The 22,954-nt window shown below is 35.9% G+C and overlaps 4 protein-coding genes across 5 annotated transcripts; all 4 read left to right on the forward strand.

Moving 5' to 3' along the window:
* The first annotated feature begins 733 nt into the window (after positions 1–733).
* LOC108994705 (cellulose synthase-like protein D4) lies at positions 734–5,949 on the forward strand. The gene is made up of 6 exons (XM_018970021.2): positions 734–1,286; positions 1,448–1,846; positions 2,010–2,817; positions 3,774–4,178; positions 4,286–4,623; positions 4,747–5,949. Exons 1-6 carry the CDS (start codon positions 820–822, stop codon positions 5,708–5,710), a joined length of 3,381 nt encoding a protein of 1,126 aa, XP_018825566.1. The 5' UTR covers positions 734–819; the 3' UTR covers positions 5,711–5,949.
* A 1,161-nt stretch (positions 5,950–7,110) lies between these two features.
* On the forward strand, positions 7,111–9,586 carry LOC108994828 (40S ribosomal protein S21-2). The gene is made up of 4 exons (XM_018970212.2): positions 7,111–7,200; positions 7,705–7,793; positions 7,901–8,033; positions 9,238–9,586. The coding sequence occupies exons 2-4, from the start codon at positions 7,744–7,746 to the stop codon at positions 9,301–9,303; spliced, it is 249 nt and encodes an 82-aa protein (XP_018825757.1). The 5' UTR covers positions 7,111–7,200; positions 7,705–7,743; the 3' UTR covers positions 9,304–9,586.
* Positions 9,587–12,576: 2,990 nt separating this feature from the next.
* LOC108994740 lies at positions 12,577–13,696 on the forward strand. The gene is made up of 3 exons (XM_018970066.1): positions 12,577–12,775; positions 12,966–13,063; positions 13,175–13,696. Exons 1-3 carry the CDS (start codon positions 12,577–12,579, stop codon positions 13,694–13,696), a joined length of 819 nt encoding a protein of 272 aa, XP_018825611.1.
* A 2,759-nt stretch (positions 13,697–16,455) lies between these two features.
* Positions 16,456–22,146, forward strand: LOC108994803 (probable protein phosphatase 2C 40). 2 transcript variants are annotated; one of them, XM_018970173.2, is made up of 4 exons: positions 16,456–16,912; positions 18,908–20,103; positions 21,022–21,286; positions 21,771–22,146. In XM_018970173.2, exons 2-4 carry the CDS (start codon positions 18,916–18,918, stop codon positions 21,896–21,898), a joined length of 1,581 nt encoding a protein of 526 aa, XP_018825718.1. In that variant the 5' UTR covers positions 16,456–16,912; positions 18,908–18,915; the 3' UTR covers positions 21,899–22,146. The 2 variants fall into 2 exon arrangements, with proteins under 2 accessions (XP_018825718.1, XP_018825719.1); XM_018970174.2 differs by having other exon boundaries at positions 16,500–16,917.
* The last annotated feature ends 808 nt before the right edge of the window (positions 22,147–22,954 follow it).

Raw genomic sequence — 22,954 nt, forward strand, 5'->3', positions numbered from 1 at the left:
GACCCTACGGGCTGGTAGCGCCTCCCTTGGCTCTAGGAAGGGAGAAATTGGGTGATGCCTTTTGTGTTATATGTGACCACACAGAAAAGAATTAGATTGCATGTTGTTATAGGTATAAAAATAATTGTTATGACAATACCTTGATTCTCGAAGATCCAATAATGATTTCTGTTGAGAATTTTGACTAATTAGCAATTGAATGTTTGTTAGTGATAGGCTGCCTTTGCCATGCAATGAGGACGTGGTACGATCTATAAACACCTTTACTCCCTCCACAAACACACACCTTAAAACCCGTCCAGAGTCACCTTAAAAATAGCCATAGAAGGACTCGGTCTCTCTCCTTGAATTCATACCCCATTCTTCTTCTATGTTCCTCCCACAACTACTCTCTCTCTCTCTCTCTCCAACCAAAACTCCTAACGCACCCAACATTTGTTTTCCCACGTTGGTGCTGAAGAAAGTCCATGAATGATATTACCTTCCTACTGCATGTATGAGGATTCAGTTGTAATTTGTTTTGACACATGATGTTCGGCTTCGCTTCAAATTTTCCGGTCATTGAAATGCAACACCATTTTCTTGGCGGAGGAGAACTTTTTCTTCCTCAAATGCTAGTACGACATGGTTTTTCCTTTCGCCAAATGGAGTATTATCTCTAACAATAAGAAGCCTTGTGTATTTTTTAAAGATTTCGATGATTTAGTGGTTTGTGTCATAATTAAGCATCATTATCTATCAGGAAAGAGACTAGAAAAAAAGGGAAGCATTGCCAGATAAAAGAAGAAAAAGAACATTGAATTGGTATAGGAGAAGATAATGGCGTCCCTATCCAGCCAACCATCAAAGAAGAACATGCGCAGCGCAAGAGGTACTTCTGACAGTTCTCAACAGGGAAGTCGTAATTCCAATGGGCAAACTGTTAAATTTGCAAGACGAACTTCAAGTGGGCGATATGTCAGTCTATCGAGAGAAGATCTTGATATGTCAGGAGAATTGTCTGGGGACTACATGAATTACACAGTACACATGCCACCAACGCCGGACAATCAGCCCATGGACACGTCGGTGGCAGCCAAGGCCGAAGAGCAGTATGTTTCGAATTCTCTTTTCACAGGAGGATTCAATAGCGTAACTCGTGCACATCTCATGGACAAGGTGATCGAGTCGGAGGTGAGTCATCCTCAGATGGCTGGAGCCAAGGGCTCTGCCTGTTCCATGCCAGCATGTGACGGCAAGGTGATGAAAGATGAGAGAGGAGCTGACGTGATCCCTTGTGACTGTAGGTGTGTGCTATTCTTTCCTATATAACACATTGCCGGCCAATGATTAATCTCACTAATTTTTTATGCTGCTGAATTATATGCATGCTGAGAATATATAGATGATGTAAACTAGCTAGGAATAAGATGACTAAAACAATGCTGCGTTGAAACGTATTGTCTAGGTTTAAGATTTGTCGAGACTGCTTCATGGATGCCCAAAAAGGAAGTGGTTTATGCCCAGGTTGCAAGGAGCCATACAAAGCCGAAGACTATGATCAGGACGATCCACAAGATTTCTCGAGTGGAGCACTACCATTGCCAGCCCCAAATGGCACAAAGAGGGACCCTAAAAATATGTCTATGATGAAGAGGAACCAAACCGGAGAATTTGATCACAACAGGTGGTTGTTTGAGACAAAAGGCACCTATGGCGTTGGAAATGCCTATTGGCCCCAAGATGACATCTACGGTGATGGGGATGATGATGGGTTCAAGGGGGGTATGATGGAATCAATGGATAAACCTTGGAAGCCCCTAAGTCGAAAAATGCCAATTCCAGCCGCCATTATCAGTCCTTACAGGTTAATAATTAACAAATTAATTTCCAAGTTGAACTTTTAGTTTGAAATTTGTTGATCTTCTCACAAATATATGTACTTTTTCTACATGGGATTACTCTAGTACAACAATTGAACATGATGGTACGCATATATACTTAATCAAGAAGAACTTGACATCATGCAGGTTACTAGTCCTTGTCCGTCTAGTGGTCCTATGTTTCTTTTTGCATTGGAGGCTGAAACATCCAAATGAAGATGCAGTATGGTTGTGGTTGATGTCAGTGGTGTGTGAGGTGTGGTTTGCTTTCTCATGGGTCCTAGATCAGGTTCCTAAGCTTTGCCCCATCAATCGATGCACAGATCTTCAAGTTCTTCACGACAAGTTTGATATGCCATCACCCGCCAATCCCACTGGTCGCTCTGACCTTCCTGGTGTTGATCTATTTGTGTCCACGGCTGATCCTGAGAAAGAACCGCCACTTGTCACTGCATGTACCATCCTTTCAATTCTAGCCGTTGATTACCCAGTGGAAAAGATTGCATGTTACGTTTCTGATGATGGAGGCGCCCTCCTTACCTTTGAGGCCATGGCCGAGGCTGCAAGCTTTGCTGACTTATGGGTTCCATTCTGTCGGAAACATAATATTGAGCCAAGAAATCCTGAGACTTATTTCAGCTTAAAAGTTGACCCAACCAAGAACAAAAGCAGGTTGGATTTTGTGAAGGATAGGAGGAAGGTGAAGAGAGAGTTTGACGAGTTCAAAGTAAGGATAAATGGGCTTCCGGACTCGATTAGGAGGAGATCAGAAGCATTCAATGCGAGGGAAGAAATGAAGATGATGAAGCACATGAGGGAAAGCGGGGCAGACCCTTTGGAGGTAATGTCGAAGGTCCAAAAAGCCACATGGATGGCTGATGCTACCCACTGGCCTGGTACTTGGACCATGCCTGCTAGTGAACATGCCAAAGGTGACCATGCAGGAATTCTTCAGGTATAAACTTGGCTTGCATAGATCATAACAACTTTGTTTGTTCGATAATTCATGTGTATATGTGTTACTTCAATTTTTGAAATGTTTTAACTATAAAAAAGAGTTACAAAAAGCACCTACAAATTGGTGTATGTTAAACTATATAAAGATCTATTTGTTATAAAGTAGACGTAATGTATATCACATGGATTTGGATTTTCGAGAGTACTTGTTATCAAAACTCTAGAGCCTAGAGTGAGAGAGATATAAACATATAAAGTGGATTTCATAACATTGTTTAGCATTGAATACTATCCGAGGAATTCGCTCAAGCATGCAGTCATAGTTGTTGTGGGACCCACTTTGTATATATAATCTTTCTCAATTTAGGTCCTAAAGTTCGGACAAGATCAATTATAGTGGGATCCTAAGTCCATATTATATTAGGCCATGTTACTTTGTAAGGTAACTTTTTGTATATTTTCTTTGCAAACTTAATAGTTCTCAATCAATTTTAGCTTATTTTAGGAAAAATTATCATGTATAGGTCCTTAGGTTTGACGTTTTTTCAAACTAACCCCTAGTGTTAAAATAAAAAAATAAAAAAAAAATAAATCAAACTAATTCAAATTTACAAACTAAAACTATAAAAAGTTTAAAAATTAAATAAATAAAAAAATTATTAAAAAAATAGAAAAATTAGAAAACTAGAAAGATCAAAAAGTAATTTTAAAACTTAAGTAAAAATAAACAAATAAATGTGTGTAGGCTAGATTGATCCACCCATGTAGTAGCCAACGATGATCATGATCACCATCCATTAGAATTAATAACTTTTGTTAATGAATTAATAAGAGACATGAGGAGATTTAAACCAATTATAATTAGCTTCTTTCTTAATGATTAATGTGTGTACGTGGGGACTATGATTTCAAATTGTTATGTATTATGTAGCTAGCCATTATTGATTTGCACAGGTGATGTTGAAGCCCCCTAGCTGTGATCCACTAATGGGAGAGGCCGACGAAAGAATCATAGACTTCTCCGATGTGGACATACGTCTTCCCATGTTCGTATATGTTTCACGTGAGAAACGACCAGGTTATGATCACAACAAGAAAGCCGGTGCCATGAATGCCCTTGTGCGAGCTTCTGCCGTCCTCTCCAATGGCCCATTCATTCTCAATCTTGACTGTGACCACTACATCTACAACTGCAGAGCCATTCGTGAAGGAATGTGCTTTATGATGGACCGCGGAGGTGAGAACATTTGCTACATCCAATTCCCACAAAGATTTGAAGGCATTGATCCTTCTGATCGGTATGCCAACCACAATACAGTGTTCTTTGACGGCAACATGCGCGCCCTCGACGGAGTTCAGGTATTTTTTTGGCATATATATTGGATAGAAGTAATTTCTAGTAGTACGTACTTTGCTTAGAAGTTTGGGATTTATGCAACCCTCATGAATGACTACTATATATGCAGGGCCCAGTTTATGTGGGAACAGGTTGCATGTTTAGGCGGTTTGCCTTGTATGGTTTCGACCCACCAAAAACCGATGAGATTTCGCAGAGCACTGACTCTGAGATGCACACCTTAAAGGCCAATGACTTTGATCCTGATCTTGATGTGAATAGACTACCCAAGCGTTTTGGAAATTCTATAATGCTATCCGAATCCATACCTATAGCTGAGTACCACGGCCGCCCTCTGGCTGATCATTCTGCAGTCAAGTATGGTCGGCCTCCTGGTATTCTAAGGGCACCACGTGATCCTCTTGATGCCGCGACTGTTGCTGAAGCTGTCTCTGTCATTTCTTGTTGGTATGCCTTTCAATAATAAAAAAAAAAAAAAAAAGAAAGATCAGAGTACATATATAATATTGTACAATACCTAATTAAACACAATAACTAACATGATCAGTACGTTGCATGTTACATAAACAGGTATGAGGATAAGACTGAATGGGGTGACCGAGTGGGTTGGATTTACGGTTCGGTCACGGAAGATGTTTTGACAGGATACCGAATGCACAACCGTGGGTGGCACTCAGTCTACTGCATCACTAAGCGTGATGCATTTCGCGGGTCAGCTCCGATCAACCTCACAGATAGACTCCACCAGGTGCTCCGTTGGGCTACAGGTTCCGTTGAGATTTTCTTCTCTAGAAATAATCCCTTGTTGGCTACGAGGCGACTGATGTTTCTCCAGCGTATGGCATACCTTAACGTTGGCATTTATCCCTTCACCTCTGTATTCCTTATTGTCTATTGCTTCCTCCCTGCACTCTCTTTAATCTCTGGAAACTTCATCGTGCAAACTCTGAGCGTGGCGTTCCTGGTCTACCTACTAATAATAACAGTGTGCCTCATTTCGCTAGCCATCTTGGAGGTGAAATGGGCTGGTATAGGATTGGAAGAGTGGTGGAGGAATGAACAGTTTTGGCTCATTTCTGGAACCAGTGCACATTTGGCTGCTGTGGTGCAGGGGCTGCTCAAAGTGATTGCTGGGATTGAAATATCCTTCACTTTGACTTCAAAATCAGCAGGAGAAGACGTTGATGACATCTTTGCAGACTTGTACCTTGTGAAATGGACTTCGTTGATGATTCCACCAATTGTTATTGCAATGGTGAATATAATTGCCATTGCCATTGCATTTTCAAGGACGATCTACAGTACAGTTCCTCAATGGAGCAAGTTCGTTGGTGGAGCATTCTTTAGCTTTTGGGTGTTGGCTCATCTGTATCCTTTTGCCAAAGGTTTGATGGGGAGGAGAGGGAAGACACCAACGATTGTGTTTGTTTGGTCAGGTCTCATTGCAATTACACTTTCTTTGCTTTGGGTTGCCATTAGTCCCCCAAAAGCAAGCTCAACAGAAGCTAACGGAGGAGGGTTTCAATTCCCTTGAAACCATGACTTCAAACCTCCGCCCTTTTGGTGATCCGTCTTTCCTTACAACTTACAGCTAGGGACAAGTGACTAACTCATGATGTACGTACGTTAATGCATGCAGCTGTAACATATTGGTAAATGACAGAGACAGCTTTTTAATTTATTTGTCCATATAATATGCAGGTACATCATGAACTTCCACAAATCATGAATATTGTACACATTATTATTTTTGGAAGGCATACATATATTTTTTGCAAGTGAACAAACAAGAAATATTAATACTTCTTCAAGAGTCGTGCTTTGTATTATTGAATTATCATGCTTTTTTCTTTTAGAAAAATGTAATTCGGTATTTAAATTAAAATCATTGATGTATCATATAATTTCTTTGATCTTTCATAAATTTCAAGGGGTAAAATTAGCACAACAAGATCTTTAAGATAGTTTAACATGATATACTTATTATCATATTGGAATCGGAGCATCATATAAATATAAGTTTTCTTATTTTGAAATCATAAACACAATCTTTACATACATGCCCAAACATTTTAAACCAAAATAAAATAAATTAATAAAGGGAAAGCATGTTTTGCTAGGACTGTTGATCCAGGTTTTTCGCCGGCCCGATCCGAAACAAATCTAGGCCGGAACCCAAGTTGCAAAATTTGGCTACACCCAATCCGGGTACCATACCTCTTTTTTGTTTCAATTTGAAAGTGGATCCATCAAAGGCCACACGTGTGATTTTACTATTTTCAAATTTTAAAATACATGCATTTAAATAGTCACTACCCAGCTCCAACGTTATGATTTATGCTTTGATAGGCTCCAACATACTGTCCTGGCCAAAGAGCTTGCCACCAAAGAGATAATGAATGGCACTGGACATGTAAATGATGTAGATAAAAAGAAAGCATATGAAAAAGAATAAAAAAAATCAAAACATTCAAATTAAAGAAAAAATAATAATAAATAAATAAACCTAGGCTTCGGATTGTAAACCCGGATGAATCTGGGTCAGACCCAGATTTGAAACCCGAATGAATACTTCTAAATTTTCACTCTGATTTTACATTTGGTATTCCAAACTATTGCATTAATGCACTATTAAAATTACAAAAAAAAATTAACACTTGCATTCTATTTGATTTTTGACAATTTTGAAAGTTTGACTTTAATGGAATATGAAATTTGACAGATTTTTATAGTTTTGTGTAAAGTATCAGTTTTAATAATTTTGGATGCAAAATAAAAACGCTTTATAGTTAGAGGTGGCAAAATAATTTTTTTTAATAAATATATAAAGAAATAAATAGTAAAAATGGAGCGAGAGGTAAACATGGGCTTGAACTGGGCCGTTAAAATTAAGCCGATCAATAATTGTGGACAGAGAAGGCCCAGTAGGTTTTGCTTCCCAGTGCTATAAAATCCTCTCTCACTCTCATACTTCCTCTCGCCCGCAGTCGTCTCTTTTGCCGTTTGCTCATCTCTTCTTCGCTGGTTCTTTCTCTTTTCTTAGTCACTTTTATCCATTGAATCTGTTTGTATCTGATTGCGCTGGTTACCATTTATAAATCGCTGTTTCGGTAATTAGGGTTTTGTTACTTTGAATCTGACAATTTGAGCTTTTTACGCATGAGAAACTTGATCTTCTGTTTTATGCTCTCCGGGAACATATACTTGATTGCTACGGATAACTGTGGATATTATTTCTTTCAAAGGATTATGAACTTCTGTATCAATATGAGTCGTGTCAGGTTTTATTTTTGTTTTTGTTTTTATTTTTATTTTTTGTGAATGGATGATATTTAAGAACCGGAGACCTTGTTTTCTCAACAGCCAAATGTTGTCTTTGCGTTTGGGTTTTTTTTCAGTGTCAACTTCTTGTTTTTCATGAGCTAAACTTATAAATTATTTTAGGCTACACACTTATGGAGTCTTATTGTTTTTCTTCAAATTTTTCCTGTCTCTTAGAAATTTGAATATTTGAACTTGTTGGTTCAGATCGGTAAGCGTTTGACGAAGCAGTAAACAGAAGCCAAGATGCAGAACGAAGAGGGGGTTATAACCGAGCTTTACATTCCCAGGAAATGGTATTAAGCATGATGCCATTTTATATTATCATTTTTCTTTAATTTTTATGTTTTTCTAACGTTTTCAGATATGGATTTTTTATCTAAATTATTCCTTGGGAATGCAGTTCGGCTACAAACAGATTGATTACATCAAAGGACCATGCTTCGGTTCAGATCAATGTTGGGCATTTGGATGAGAATGGCGTGTACAATGGCCATTTCTCCACCTTTGCTCTGTGTGGATTCGTCCGTGCTCAGGTTTTTGTTCCCTGCTCATTTCAGTTTCTAATTCTATAATTTGGTATGGGTGGCTTAGCTCTAGATCATGGTACTTCAAGTTTATTTGTACCGAAGGGTTGTTGAAAGTGTCTGCTTGGTTTATGATGTCGAGTGCTTTCAACATTCAAAGCATTGTTTTGAATATGCCTCTAGATATTTTGGTGAGCAAATGGAATATGGCTTTAGATCTTCTAGAAATGTAAGTGCCCATTGTGTTGCTTTTCAGAAAAACATGATAGTGGCATGCAAAGTGCATTTTAGCTCTTCCAGATCTTTGCATTGGTTGAATAAAGTGTCTGTGCCCCATAAGAGTCCGCGACAGAAACTTGTAGTACATGATTTTTCTTGGAGTGGATTTTGTTGATAAACACCCGTGGGACCTGGAACAATTGAGGATGATCTCTTCCTTATATGTTAAACATTTGGGATGTGCTTGGTTACGGCAAGTTTGTCATTTTTATAGCATTACTAACATCACTACAGTGACACTACTACTAGTATAATGCTGGACAAGTGAACCGGCAGGTAATACAAGTTCAGCAAAATTGGCTTAAAAATATATTGGGCTAAGCCAGAAACTCGGGCTTGTATATAGTACCATGGTGACTAACCTGAAACTAGGTACTTGCATAAAAAGATATTGATGTGTTGGTGATGATTTAGCAGGCAATAATTCTTTTTTCTTTTTGAGTCGTTTTTAAATGTATCTTTAATTGATAGATTAAGCAAGTCCTGGGATTTGTGCATAGTTGCTTGTTTAATTTATGGTCCTAGTAGTATATGATATTTTCTTATAATTTTCTGTTTGTATGACCTGTTTGATGGTCTTGCGCATTAAATGTTGTAGATTATGTTCAGGGATTGTCTATTAGTTGTTTTAACCTATGAATTTTTAAGTCAGCAAGACATTTCACTGATTTATTTCTTCTTTGAACTTAAATACTTGGTTTTGTTTGGTGTGCTAGTTTTTGTTGAGTATTTCTCATACGTATGATTTGTGTATTTTCTTGCCATTGTTTCTTTAAGTCGGTGCTTCCATTGCACATACCTTAACGAACAGTTTTTTTTAATACATATGAATATATTCATATGTTTGTTAGAAATTTCAGATTTGACTGTTTATGTTTTTTCTAATCTCTTTCACTTTCTACTTATCAAGAAACATTCTTTCACTCTCTTCCAGGGAGATGCTGACAGTGCGCTGGATCGTCTCTGGCAGAAAAAGAAAGTTGAAGCTCGACAACAGTAGAGCAAGGGAGAGAATATAATTGATTTCTGTTTTTGAAGTTCTGCTTGAGGGTAGAAAAATGTGGTTGAAGGATTTTGACTCCTTTTAGTCAGTTATTATGGAATATTGCAACTTCTTTGAACTGCCATGAATCAAAATGTTTTATGTTACCGTGCTAAGGTACTCAATATCAGATTGCTTTAGTTATTGAGCATTGCTATTCAAATTATATCTTCTTGTTGTGGTCAGTGAAGTTGTGCTCTGTGGATTTTTAGGACTAATTAATGCATCTTTTAATCTTCTATATGAACTTGTCACCTGCGTTTTTCTTGGGTTTCAGAGATTTCTAAGTATTGAGATTTGCTATGAATAATGTAGCAATTAGGTGCGGTCTTGTTCCTACAAGATAGCAGACCTCTCATGTTCATTCTGCTGCTGCATGAATTTCCAGCAAGCCTTGCATTTGCAAGCCTTCCACTCAAGTTCATCCCCTGGAATAGACGACTACTCAATCTACTTACTTTCGACTTAAGCAAAGAATTAGTGCAAACTGAATTCAGATGTCAGTAAATAGAGAGCTTGAATGGGTTGATGGCAAGGCAAGTGATTCTAGGTGGTACATGGGAAGAAGATAATGTAAATGATGCAAAGTGGCACCTATGAATATCACTTCGACCAAATAATAGTTGTGATTTTAGAGACGTAAAATAACGAATTCTGTTCCTTCTTATTGGGCCTCAAGTCGGAGACGTTTCGATTCGAAGATGATTTGAGATGACTTGAAATGAGTTGAGATGAATTGTGAATAGTAATGAGATAAGTTGTGAATAGTAATGAGATTTATGAGTTAAAGTTACTGAATAATAATGAATAGTAGTGAAATGAGTTGAGATGAGCTGAGATGTCCTGCGAATACAGTATTGAGGCCCAACTGTGGGTTCCTCATCAGTGCCCTCTACTTCCAGTGACACTCATTTCTTTATTTAGAAGCGGGGCCTTGAGATAAATCTTTGACATATCTGTGACAAGTTTTTAGCGTCCCTCAACATTTTACCATTTCTAACATCTTTTTAATTTAGAAAAATTATAAATGGAAGTCTTGCACAACGCAATTTCACTTGGATCTCGTTTATTTACACAGATGATGAGATTAAGATGAAAAATTTGTGAACTGAGATAATTTGTGAATTGTAGTGAAATTGTTTAAGTTTTGGACAATGAAAGAGAAAATGTTGAATAAAAAAATTATAAAGTTAAAATATTGTTAGAATATTATTTTTTAATATTATTTTTATTTTGAGATTTAAAAAATTTGAAAATTTGAAATTGAAAAATATTTGTATTTGAATAGTGATTGGATGTTGAGATGAGATGGTTTGAAATGTTTGTGAAACCAAACCAGGCCTTAATTAATATGTGATTTGTCACACATACATATTTAAGTATTAAAATGAAATGACAAAAATGACAAATCACATATTAATTAGGTAGAAGTGTGTAGTATAAGACTTCCTCTTTAATCTATAAACCAAACCTTTTATGGGGCTGCTAGCTACACATAGTTTGATGAATATTGATTCTAGGGGAGTAATCAGTCCGGTTCAATTCGGTTTTGGCCATATTTTATGCCATAATTCATTATGCCATAAAATGTATTTTGATATATATATATATATATATCAAAAATAAGTTTATATTAATAACTTAATATTAATGTTATATTATATCAAATATTATATTAATTTATGTTAGTAGATGAGTAATGAAATACACACAACACATTATACAACACATTGTACAACAATGTTATAAAATAAGGGTATTTTTGTAAAATGATGTTACTTTTATAAAATATTTTACAAAAATATCCCTCATTTAAAACATAGTTGTATAAAGTGTTGTAAAAAATGTTGTGTGTAAATCATTTTTCATATATATAATATAATATAAAAAAAATGATGTATAATATATAAATATTTATAAAAAAAAAAAACTATATATATGAAACGGTCCAATTCGGTGTTATAAAGAGCAGAACAAGTTTTATAAAATTAGAACCAGAACCGCCAATTGGATTGAACCAAACCGATTTTAAATGAGACCGTCCAGTTCACCAGTTTTCCCATTTTTTTTAGCCCTAAATGATTCCTCATTTTGTATAAGTTCTAGTGGTTGATGAGTAGGGAGTCCTGTTAATATGGCTTTTGATCTCCAAATCTACTCAGTAGGGATATCAAGGAGACTGACTTCTTAGGGAAATGAAATGCAAATCTACAAATTCGAACCAATCCAAAGAATAATTTGAATTTTAAATGTATTATAGCCAGAGTTAAATATTGGATGGATAATAATCCAAATCTATTCAAACCAAACCGATTTTACATGAGACCGTCCGGTTCACCAGCTTTCCGATTTTTTTTAGCCCCAAATGATTCCTCATTTTGTATAAGTTCTAGTGGTTGATGAGTAGGGAGTCCTGTTAATATGGCTTTTGATCTCCAAATCTACTTGTAGGGATATCAAGGAGACTGACTTATTAGGGAAATGAAATGCAAATCTACAAATTTGAACCAATCCACAGAATAATTTGAATTTTAAATGTATTATAGCCAGAGTTAAATATTGGATGGATAATAATCCAAATCTATTCATGGACGTTGATTCAAATGGATTCCTGATTGATCATATCTCCTACTCAAAGTGCATTTGTACCAGGTAGATTAATTCTTGATAATGTGATTGTGGCCTTTGAGGCTATGCATTCCATGAGTGGTAAAGTCAAAGGGAGGCAAGGATATATGTCTTTGAAGCTTGACATGAGCAAAACTTACGATAGGGTTGAATGGATTTTTTTGAGAGCAACTATGGAGAAGATGGGCTTCAGCTCTAGATGGATTGACTTGGTGATGTGGTGTATTTCTTCTATTTCTTATTCTATTCTCATCAATGGTGTTCCTCAACCATGGTTTCAACCCACAAGGGGACTGAGGCAGGAAGACCCTTTGTCTCCCTATCTTTTTATCCTTATTTCTGAAGTCTTGAGTTCAATCTTATTCCATGTTGAAGCTTCTAAGCAAATACATGGGTTCCACTTTGGCAGAAGCAATTTAAGTATTAACCATTTATTTTTTGCAGATGATAGCTTGCTCTTTTTTTCGTGCAAATGGTGTGGAATGGGCTAACCTAATATCTCTTCTCGATTTGTATGAAAGGGGCTCTGGTCTCAATAAAGATAAAACTTCAATCTTTTTAAGTGCCAATACCAGGAGGGAAACTAGAGATTACATCTTGTCCATGGCTGGTATTAGAGCTACCTCAAGCTATGAGAAGTATCTTGGTCTACCTGTTCTCATTAGCAGGTCAAGGATACAAGCTTTTAAAGGGATCTTGGATAGAGTCAGGGCTAGAGTTAGCAATTGGAAGAATAGGCTTCTATCTCAAGCTGGAAAAGAGATCTTGCTTAAGGCTATTATTCAAGCACTTCCTACCTACTGTATGGGAGTCTTTAAACTGCCCAAGGCTCTAATCAGTGAACTTAATAGAATCATGCACAATTTCTGGTGGGGACAACAAGAAAGGGAGAGGAAGACTCATTGGGTTTCATGGAATCAAATGGGAAAAGCAAAATCTGTTAGAGGGCTGGGGTTTCAGAGATTTTGAAAGCTTTAACACTGCTTTATTAGCTAAACAAGCTTGGAGAATTATACAAAAACCTCTATCTTTAGCATCTCAGGTTCTTAAAGTGAAATACTTTCCTACAACAGAATTCATGAAGGCAAAGGTAGGTGGCACTCCATCATACATCTGAAGAAGCATTTGTTCAGCTAGACACTTGATTGAAAATGGGTACATTTGGAGAATTGGTAATGGCCATAATACCTTCATTTGGCAGGATAAGTGGCTGCCTATTCCCACTAGTTATAAAGTCCAATCTGTTCCACAAATTCTGCCTGGGGACGCTAAGGTAGCTTCTATTATCAACCATACAGTGAAAGATTGGAAGAAGGTTTTGGTAAGGGAGATATTTGGAGAAGCTGAAGCTGATACAATCTTTAAGATCCCAATCAGTTCCACTGGTGCAGAGGATAAATTAATTTGGGTAGGAACCAAAGATGGAGGTTTTACAATGAAGAGTGCATACCATCTTCAAAAGGAGCTGAATACACTAAGGTATGGTCAACCCTTTTCTGCTATTACAAACAAAATTGAGTGGACTAACTGTTGGAAGTTTCAATTTCCAAATGCTGTAAAGACCTTTTTGTGGAGAGCTTGTCTTGAGTCATTACCTACAAGGTTTAATCTTGTTAAGAAGCAAATTTGTGAATCTTCTAAGTGCCCTATTTGCATGAATGAGGCTGAAATTGTGAATGAATCAAGGTCCAGCTGGTTTGCAGAAAAGCTCTATCAAACCTGAAAAATTTGGTGATTTAATCGAGGCTCTAATCTCAACCTGTGATCAAGATACCATTGAATTATTTGCTTTTGCAGCTAGGAACATTTGGCATAGGAGGAACCTTTTTATTTTTGAGAATTCCTTTATTCAACCCTGTGAAGTGATGCAGACATCCAAGAAATCTCTATATGAATTCAACGCTGCTCAACCCAAGCTTCTTACACCTTCTCAAGGGATGATAGAAGAGGATTGGCTCTGGAAGCCTCCCCCACCAGGTGTTACTAAGATCAATTGGGATGCAGGATTGAATGAAGGACAAGGCAAAGCTGGCTTTGGTTTAGTAGCTCGTGATTCTCAAGGAAATGTGATAGCTTCCAAAAAATTTTCTAGGCCATATTTTTTTGATCCTCTACTTGCAGAAGCTCAAGGGGCCTTATATGCAGTCCATCTAGCTATAGATTTGGGATGCAGCTCTATCATTTTGGAGGGTGATTCTCTTTCAATCGTCAAATGCTCTTAGAGCAACCAATGGATAGATGGGATCGGATGGGGATGATTCTAAATGATACTAAACTTTCAAGTTTAGTTAGTTGGGAAGTTGTATTTGTTAAACGAGCAGCTAATGTTTTTGCTCATCAACTTGCAAATGCTGCACTATCAATTCCTGAGGATGTTGTTGCCTTGGTTGTTAGTCCAGTTAGTTTGTATGATGTAACTTCTGATGATGTTTAATGAAGGTGATCTTTTCTCAAAACTTTTCTCAAAAAAAAAAAAAAAATGGATTCCTAATTAACAAAAATTTTGACTTTTTTTTTTTATGACCCTCCATATTTTTAGGGTTGAGGTGAATCTTATATTCAAATATATTCATTTCCATAAGAGAGTAACCGTTAACATTCAAATATGATGATTTGTGGTGTAAATATGATGAATAAAGTTTTTCAAAAAGTATAAATTTCTTATTTGGTTGTTAGAGTGAGATCAACTTATCTCAAACTAATCATTGATGATATTCACTATTTTTTTAACTTTTTATAAAAAAAATTAAACTTATCTCAATATATTTTATATATTTAAATACATATATCAATTTATTTATAATTAAATATATTTTAATAAAACTTATAAAATATTACTATTTATAAATCAAGATAATTTAAAATGAACTCGTTGGAATGCGCCTGCCTACTCATCACGTGGTCCACATATACACACATACATGCATAGCGACCACATGTACGATACACATCACATTTACTTTGCGGCTCCATTCTTTTTACGCGTCTCGCTCCTGTCCCACGCAATATTTTCCTTTTTATTTTATTTTATTATTATTATTATTTTCAACAAAGACGTCTCAAACAATTTGGCTCTAAAATTTTAAAATTCTGTCGTATTTAAAGGGTCAACAAGAGGAAACGTATAAATAAATAAATAAAAAGAATTCAATTGATTGAATATTAAGGACGGGTTTGGATGTTGAAGTAAGTTGAGATGATAAAATATTATTAAAATATTATTATTTATTATTATTATTATTTTGAAATTTAAAAAAGTTAAATTATTTATTATATTTTATATTAAAATTTAAAAAAATTGTAATGATGAGTTGAGATAAATTGAGATGAACTCAACTTCCAAACGAAGCCTAAATTAAAATAGACATTAATTTGTAGTGTAAAATATGAACTTCCTAAATGATATAATCCGAAAAGAACAAATTAAAATAAAGCGATAAATTAAAATGAGTGGTCCATTTTCAGGCGGAATAGAGACCATTTATATCATTGAGCGGTGAGAAGAGACTTGTAGATACCGTGCCATATTTGAGCTATTTTTGTTTACACTTGAAACAATTTTAGTAAATAGATGAGGCCACTATAAGTTTCTAATATTATTAATAAATCATATCGAGTTTTTATTTATTTATTTGGATAAGATCATCCACAATTTTTGTGAGGCTCCTAAAAATAATCTTGGACTTTTACGTGTTTTTATTCATAAATTTTGAACAAATAATGATATATATAGTCATAAATTGTGTACATATTGTACACTTACTTTGAAAAATAATAGAGTTTATTATTAAAAAATTAATTAATTTTTATATAAATCTTATATTTATTCATCTTTTTAACTATAAGTATATGTTAAACATGTGATGATAAGTATATATTTATTTAAAAATCTAATTTTGATAGATTCTTTTATAGATTAAATATTTTTTATTTTTTAAATGAGTTGGAAAAATCATCTATTTGCGACATGAATCAAGTCATTCCAACACGGCAACTCTAACCTTCCTTCCTCTTGTAAAGACCGATTATTATTATTATTTTTTTAAATAATATTACGTACAGTCGTGAAATATATAATTGTCTTATAATAATTTTAAAAAAGAGTGAAGTCTATTATTAAATTTTTTTTTATATAAATCTCGTATTTATTTATTTATTTTAAAGTAATTACACGACGTTTACGTATTCAAGACTGCAACTATCATTTTTTTTTTATCTAATCAATATATATTTAATTATTGATTTATGATCATTTCAATTTTACATAAGATAATCTTATACACATGTCACTTTTGCACTGGTAAACCAAATTCCCATCAAATTAGCTGACAGCATATGAAGATGCCAGATTTAGTTGGGAGTTTGTGAATACTCAAATTTTGATGAACAAGAAAAGAAAAATCCAATTATTTTGTAAGGAATATTTCCCAACAGATTCTCACATATCTGAAATGATGGTTAGTAACAAAAGAAAAGTATTCAGTTCAGCCTAAAGAGATACTATATTTATATTTATATATATGTGTATACATGTATGGAATCCGAATTCGAATAGAACTCAAAAAACGACATTGCCGGTAACAGTGAAGCCAAGAGACCAAAACGTCAGGCGAAGAAAAAATTCCGCTATAAAATTTGGAGAGACCCTTTCTTTCATTCCCAACCATCCAATTCTTCACCAAAAGCAGCGCTTTTTACGTACAACCCAGATACAGATTCTCCACTACAACAACAATCTCTTCCTCTCTGAGATCTGCTAAAGCTTGTGTTTTCTTGTTTGCTTTTAGCTTTGCAAAGTCGCAACCCACACACCTGGCCTCTCTATGCACTCCATCGCTTTCTGTCTCCATATAACAAGTCTTAGTAAACATATTGGCCGCATTCTGGGTTAGCTGTTGTTTCTATCGGCACTTGGTTCCGTGTTCAGGAAAAACTAAAGGTGAGGTGGGTTTTGATTTTCAATTATGTTTGTTATGTTTATGTATGATAGCGCGAGTTTGCTTCCTTAATTTTTGGATTGGATTGTTGATTCGTTCATCATGGTATGTTCGTGTTTTATCTTGGTGTCTATATTTTGTCTGGAAATACTCAGCTAGATAAGCAAAGTGTAGCCCATGTGAATGTTTTGATGTGGTGGTGAGGAGAATGATTCAAACCCATTTGGGGATTGCTTCTTGGTATCACTATGTTCTTATTAATTTATTTTTCCATTTTCTAAGTCCAGGTTTAGATTATATGTTCTTTTAAATGTCTAAATCCCCCTCTCCCAGTCTAACTTGTGGTGCCAATCAACCAATTGTGGTAGGTAGTACTCTCAGCTGAATTTTGAGATCTTTGTTTGTGTTTTTGTTGGAAGACTAAGAGATAAGTCCTGCAATATACTCTCTGAGTAAAAACAGACTCGCATTTTATTTTATTGGCTAAGAACTTTTTGTCCATTTCATTTTGGCCGAATTTTATGCACGTTTTTACCACTAAATTGAACATAAGAGATATATAAGATAAATTATAGTAGGGGCTTTAATCTGAATTAGGCTCGCATGGATGGAAAAATACAATTTAAACTCATAAGGTCTCACTTCAAAGCTTATGATATGGATCCGGGTAGACTCATTTATCTTGGATTTTCCTCCAGCCATCATCTTTGTTCCAATACTGTGACAGAGGAACTCGGCAAGCATGTACCAAACCTAAAGAGAAATTTATTGTGGACTTTAGAAACTTATGTGATGTTAAGCTCATACCTAGTTACTTTAAATGTATAAGTTCTCCATGTTTTATATAGAAAGATCACACATCTTGGTGAAATGCATGTCATCCTTGTTTGAAAGAGGGAAAAAAAAAGTGGAATTCCAAGAACGAATAAAAAGACACTATATGGAATACATGCATTTTTTTATCTGGATTTGGAAGTTTTGTGACTATGTCTTGCAATACTATAATGATACCATACGAAAGAAATACACAAGCATTTGGAAAGACTGCTTGAAAATACTGATCATAGTTATTCCACAATTTTTACATTTTCATTGAAACTCTTTATGTTCATCAGAATCTCATTGACACAGTTGCCTAGAAGTCATTGTCGCTGATGCAACCTTTCAAACCATAAGTTAAAGGGCCTGTTTTTTAGATGATTTTCTAATTCAGCGATCTAAACCTGAAATTTCACTTTGAAGATTATATGCAATTTAATTTTCCTCACCGTTTTCTTGTAGATGTTCGCCTTACCTGAATGATATTTTATTTATTATTTTATGATTTTTCACTGCGACCGAATCAGGCTGGTGTACAAGTACCAGTAATTGAGGTCAAAGAGCTTTGTTCCATTTTGGCCAGGAAAAAGAAAAAAGCTGTGAAGACCCAGAAGGCTTTTTCCACATAAAATATAAGAGAACAAATACATAATCTCTCTCTCTCTCTCTCTCTCTCTGGAAAGCACAGACACACACAAACTTCTTATATAATGTTATGTTTGGTTGAATGCAGTGCTATTCAACATTCATGCCTTCTTTCTAAAAGGTACAACTCGCTTTAAACGTTTTTTTTGGGGGTGGGGAGGAAATTGAATCACCAATGCACAAAGATCCTTTGTAGTAGTAGAGATACATTCCTCTCTCTTCATCATCTTAGTAACTAACTAAACATTAATAAATCCTAATATTTGCTTGATTTAAGTCCACAGAATACTCTTAAATAGCTAATAACGCTTTACGGTATATGTTTGCCTATTTTGTCCCAACCAATGCACCCTTTGCCATTTGTTTACTGATAAAAAAATGTGTATATTTGCGTAGTTTGAACTGGCTCTTTGTAAGTGTAATAGGTACTCAAGTGTGCATGTAATGGTTTTATAAAACTAATTTGTAAGGTGTGTCATTCTATCTTTCAGTCTTCGAAAATGTTAACAATGGTGATGTTCTTAACGTTTCAGCATAAAACATGTGGGGAGAAACAAGAGATAAACCTGAAGGTGAACTTAATGTAAGTTTTGGCTATCAATGCAATGACAACAGAGGTAGATCTCTTGAGATTTCCAAAGGATATGAAATCCTACCTAAAATCCAAAAGACCAGCAGCTTCTCCTGCTTGTCTGGTGCTGCATTGAGTGCCAATGCCACACTGGCAAACACAAATATTTGCAATGGTTTGATAGGAGCAGAAATACTTCCTAGTTTGGACTCCCCTAATTCCTTTCATAAGGTTTCCTCTTCACCTGCCCTTTCAAGGTTGGACTTATTATCATCTTCTCTTCAGAGCACCATGTCAAACTTAAGTTGCAGTCCTTCCCCTCCGAGTGATCACGAATCTTATTTGTTGAAACCTATGAGTGCTCCTTCAACAAGTGAAGGTTTTCTTAATGCTATGGAACTACAGGTGGCAGGTGGGGCTGCTGGTGAAGACAGGGTTCAAGCTGTTTGTTCTGAAGAAAATGGGTGGCTCTTTTGTGCAATCTATGATGGCTTTAATGGAAGAGATGCAGCTGATTTTCTGGCTGGGACATTGTATGAGACTGTCATAGTTTACTTTAATTTATTAGGCTGTGAATCAAAGCATGATTTATCAAGAGCTTCTAACAGTTTGTATTTGGATGAGTCTTTCCAATATACTTTAGGCGACAGTACTACTGTTACTGAGGGAAAGCTTCCATCAATAACTCATAGTGACAAAGATTCATGTTTTGACTATATCAACAAGCATGGCTCATCTGCTAAAATAGAATTGGCATCTGACTCGTTTCAGTGTGGGGTACTTGATAGCCTCCTACGTGCTCTTAATCAGGCTGAGAATGACTTTTTATACATGGTTGAGCAGGAAATGGAGGACCGTCCTGATTTGGTTTCTGTAGGATCTTGTGTTTTAGTTGTGCTTCTTCATGGGAACAATTTGTATACACTCAATTTAGGCGACAGCAGAGCTGTGTTGGCAACAAATGGTGAAGGTGATGACACAGAGGGGAATGAGAAACTGAAAGCTGTCCAGCTCACTGACAGTCATACTGTTGACAATGAAGTAGAAAAAAATCAACTCCTGCTTGACCATCCTGATGACCCAAGGACCATTGTAGCTGGAAGAGTGAAGGGAAAACTGAAGGTCACTCGTGCTTTTGGAGTTGGTTACTTGAAAAAGGTAGGTACTTTTTCTTGGTCAAAGATAGGAATTATTGTTAATATTATTTATATTATCATTTCTGTTTGGCTGCTTAATCAAGCTAACAATAGTTGCATCACTTATTAGTTAACGGGGAATTATTCAAATGTGAAAGTCTTAAGGTCAAGACATCCAGAGTGATGCTTTTTGGCAAAGAACAGTGAAGCATCATCTTAGTGAACTTGTGATCACTTAACAAGACGAATGCCCAATGAACTAGGGATCCATTTGAATCGAGAAACCAAACTACATCATTTCTGCCTAAATTAGATGCTCTGTTTTATTTCCCCATCGAGGACCTACCTAAAGCAGTGCTTAGAAAGACAGTTGTCCAATACTGATGAGGCTCAACCGAAAATATAATATATAATGGACTGCAAAGGCAGACAACCCACCCAGGAAAAAACCAAAGCTATGCTTTTGGTTTCATGGTACTTTCTAACTCAATACTGCCACCAGGCATGGACTCAGGAGTTCCTTCAGCGTTTCGAGTAGTGGTGGAGTCTCAATTACTATTACTATACCACTAGCACTTCACGAGTGGTATAGTAGTAGTAATTATGTTCCTTGATGACACAAAGTATTTCCACAAGAGGCCAAAGCTACAAGTTGCTCCAAGCCACTGTAGTCTATTAAGTTATATGGGGAAAGTTCTCTCTACTATAGCCAAAAAATGTCTTCTCCCTCTGGTATGCTCAATTGTATTCTCTATTTCATCTGTAATAAATATTGTCTCGGTAGTAAAGAATTGATTGTACTTAGGTAAGTTTCAACAAAGAATTTTATGCTGGAATGGATGGATCCTGGATCTCTGCCTATAATGTGATATATGAATCCATTTATGCACACATCAATGTACTTTTCTGCTTCATGAAGAGTTCATGATTTGGTTTGCAGAAAATACTGAACGATGCACTAATGGGTATTCTTCGAGTTCGGAACCTTATAAGCCCTCCATATGTATCAACTGAACCATCACTGAATGTGCATACCATTTCAAAATCCGATCGCTTCGTTATACTTGGGAGTGATGGTTTGTTTGACTTCTTCAGCAATGATGAGGCAGTAAAACTTGTCCATTCTTTTATCTTGAGCAATCCATCTGGTGATCCAGCTAAGTTTCTGTTGGAGCAGCTTGTTGAGAGAGCAGCCGACTGTGCAGGTAAACCTTTAGATATCTTCATGTAATAACATGATCAGCATTTCATTTAGTCAATTTTCTGTGAAACTTTCTCGTAACGGTATATAAAAATTAGGAGCATTATTTGTTTTAAATTTCATGCCTTCTGCCAACGGTCTCTATGGGTCAATTGGCATCCAGGGCCTGGGCCATAGCGACCATGGGGCTCTTAGCGCCTTTTTTTGTCACACGGGTTCAAATCCCCTCCTTACCTGGGCCTCACCCCTCAAATTTCCTATAAAAAAAGTTCATGCATTCTGAACAGTTTATTTGTTGCATCATTTAACATTGTGCACATATGCCTAATTTTTCCATTGTCCATCGATTGACTTGATAGTCAAAAAACGCCAATTATGGTTTCCAGTTGTTCTTAATACATAGAACACTTTAACATGAGCATTGAGAGAAACATTGGGTGTTTGTAGCCTATTCCCCAGCTTGTTAAGAATTTATTTTATTGTTGCAGGTTTCAGCTTGGAAGAATTAATGAATGTTCCAGCTGGTAGTAGAAGGAAATATCACGATGATGTTACTGTAATTGTGATCATTCTCGGAACAAACCAGCGCACCTCAAAGGCATCGACTTGCACGTAAGATTTGAAGCGGCCATCCTATATCTTGCAGTGGAATGTTTCTGCCTTATAGGAGTAATTTTCAGATGGTACATATCAATGTCAGAAACACTAGTAGTTAGTTCTTGATCTGTAAAAAGTTCTTTTTATTACTGCATTTTTTTATGATCACAAATTGCACTTGTGCCTTTGCCTTTATGCAAGTAAGGCGAGCATTCATTCTCTTTTTATTATTGGAAATTAATGTGGTGAGAAACTTTGGCAAAGTTAGTTCATAAATTGCGCGATTCATCTATTGAGAAATATTGCCAAGCAAATGGTCAAATTGTTTTTTTTTTTTAATAATTTCGAGAAACCTCTTCAAGACAGGGTTCTTCGGACCCACCCCTGCAGAGTAAACTCCGGTCTCGTGCACCACACCCTCAAAAATTTTCTTACACAGAACTAATTAAATCGCTGGTTTTTTATCAGGAGGGTGTGACCCCAGAGGATTCTTTGAAATGTGTAATTCATCTGTTTTGTATTTCTTCAAGAATATCTTTTCTCCTAATGAAAGGTTCTACAATTTTACTACGACTTGCTTTTTCCATCAATGTAAACCCCCCACGTATTTCTCCAAAACTACACTTGGTTAGCTTTTTGTCCCATAGTCTAATGATCTACGAAAAACTTGGAAAGTCATATCTGAACTTATACTTCATAATAACTAATTAATGCTACAAGTGGAACTCTATGTTAATGTAATTTTATCATATGCTCATTCACTTTAATGGTTCATTCGCCTGCCTAATGCTGCTGGGCTTACAGGGTATTGAGCTGCCGTTGGAATCGGCCAAAACTGTGGGAATTTCTATATTTTATAGGCACAAATAAACAGAAAACTTTTACAGTGTTCTTTCAAAGATTGTAGTCCACAAAACTACGAACACAGTTATATTCCATCCTCCCAAGCAATTTTGTCTCATCTGCAAGATGCTTGATATCACGGAGTGTAGTAATAAAGAATTCCTTCAGGGAAAAAGGAAAATGAATCATTGACTATGTAATGCATACACCAAAGAAAGAACAAAACAAAATG

This window comes from Juglans regia, chromosome 12 (assembly GCF_001411555.2).
Source record: "Juglans regia cultivar Chandler chromosome 12, Walnut 2.0, whole genome shotgun sequence".
Taxonomy (NCBI): Eukaryota; Viridiplantae; Streptophyta; class Magnoliopsida; order Fagales; family Juglandaceae; genus Juglans; species Juglans regia.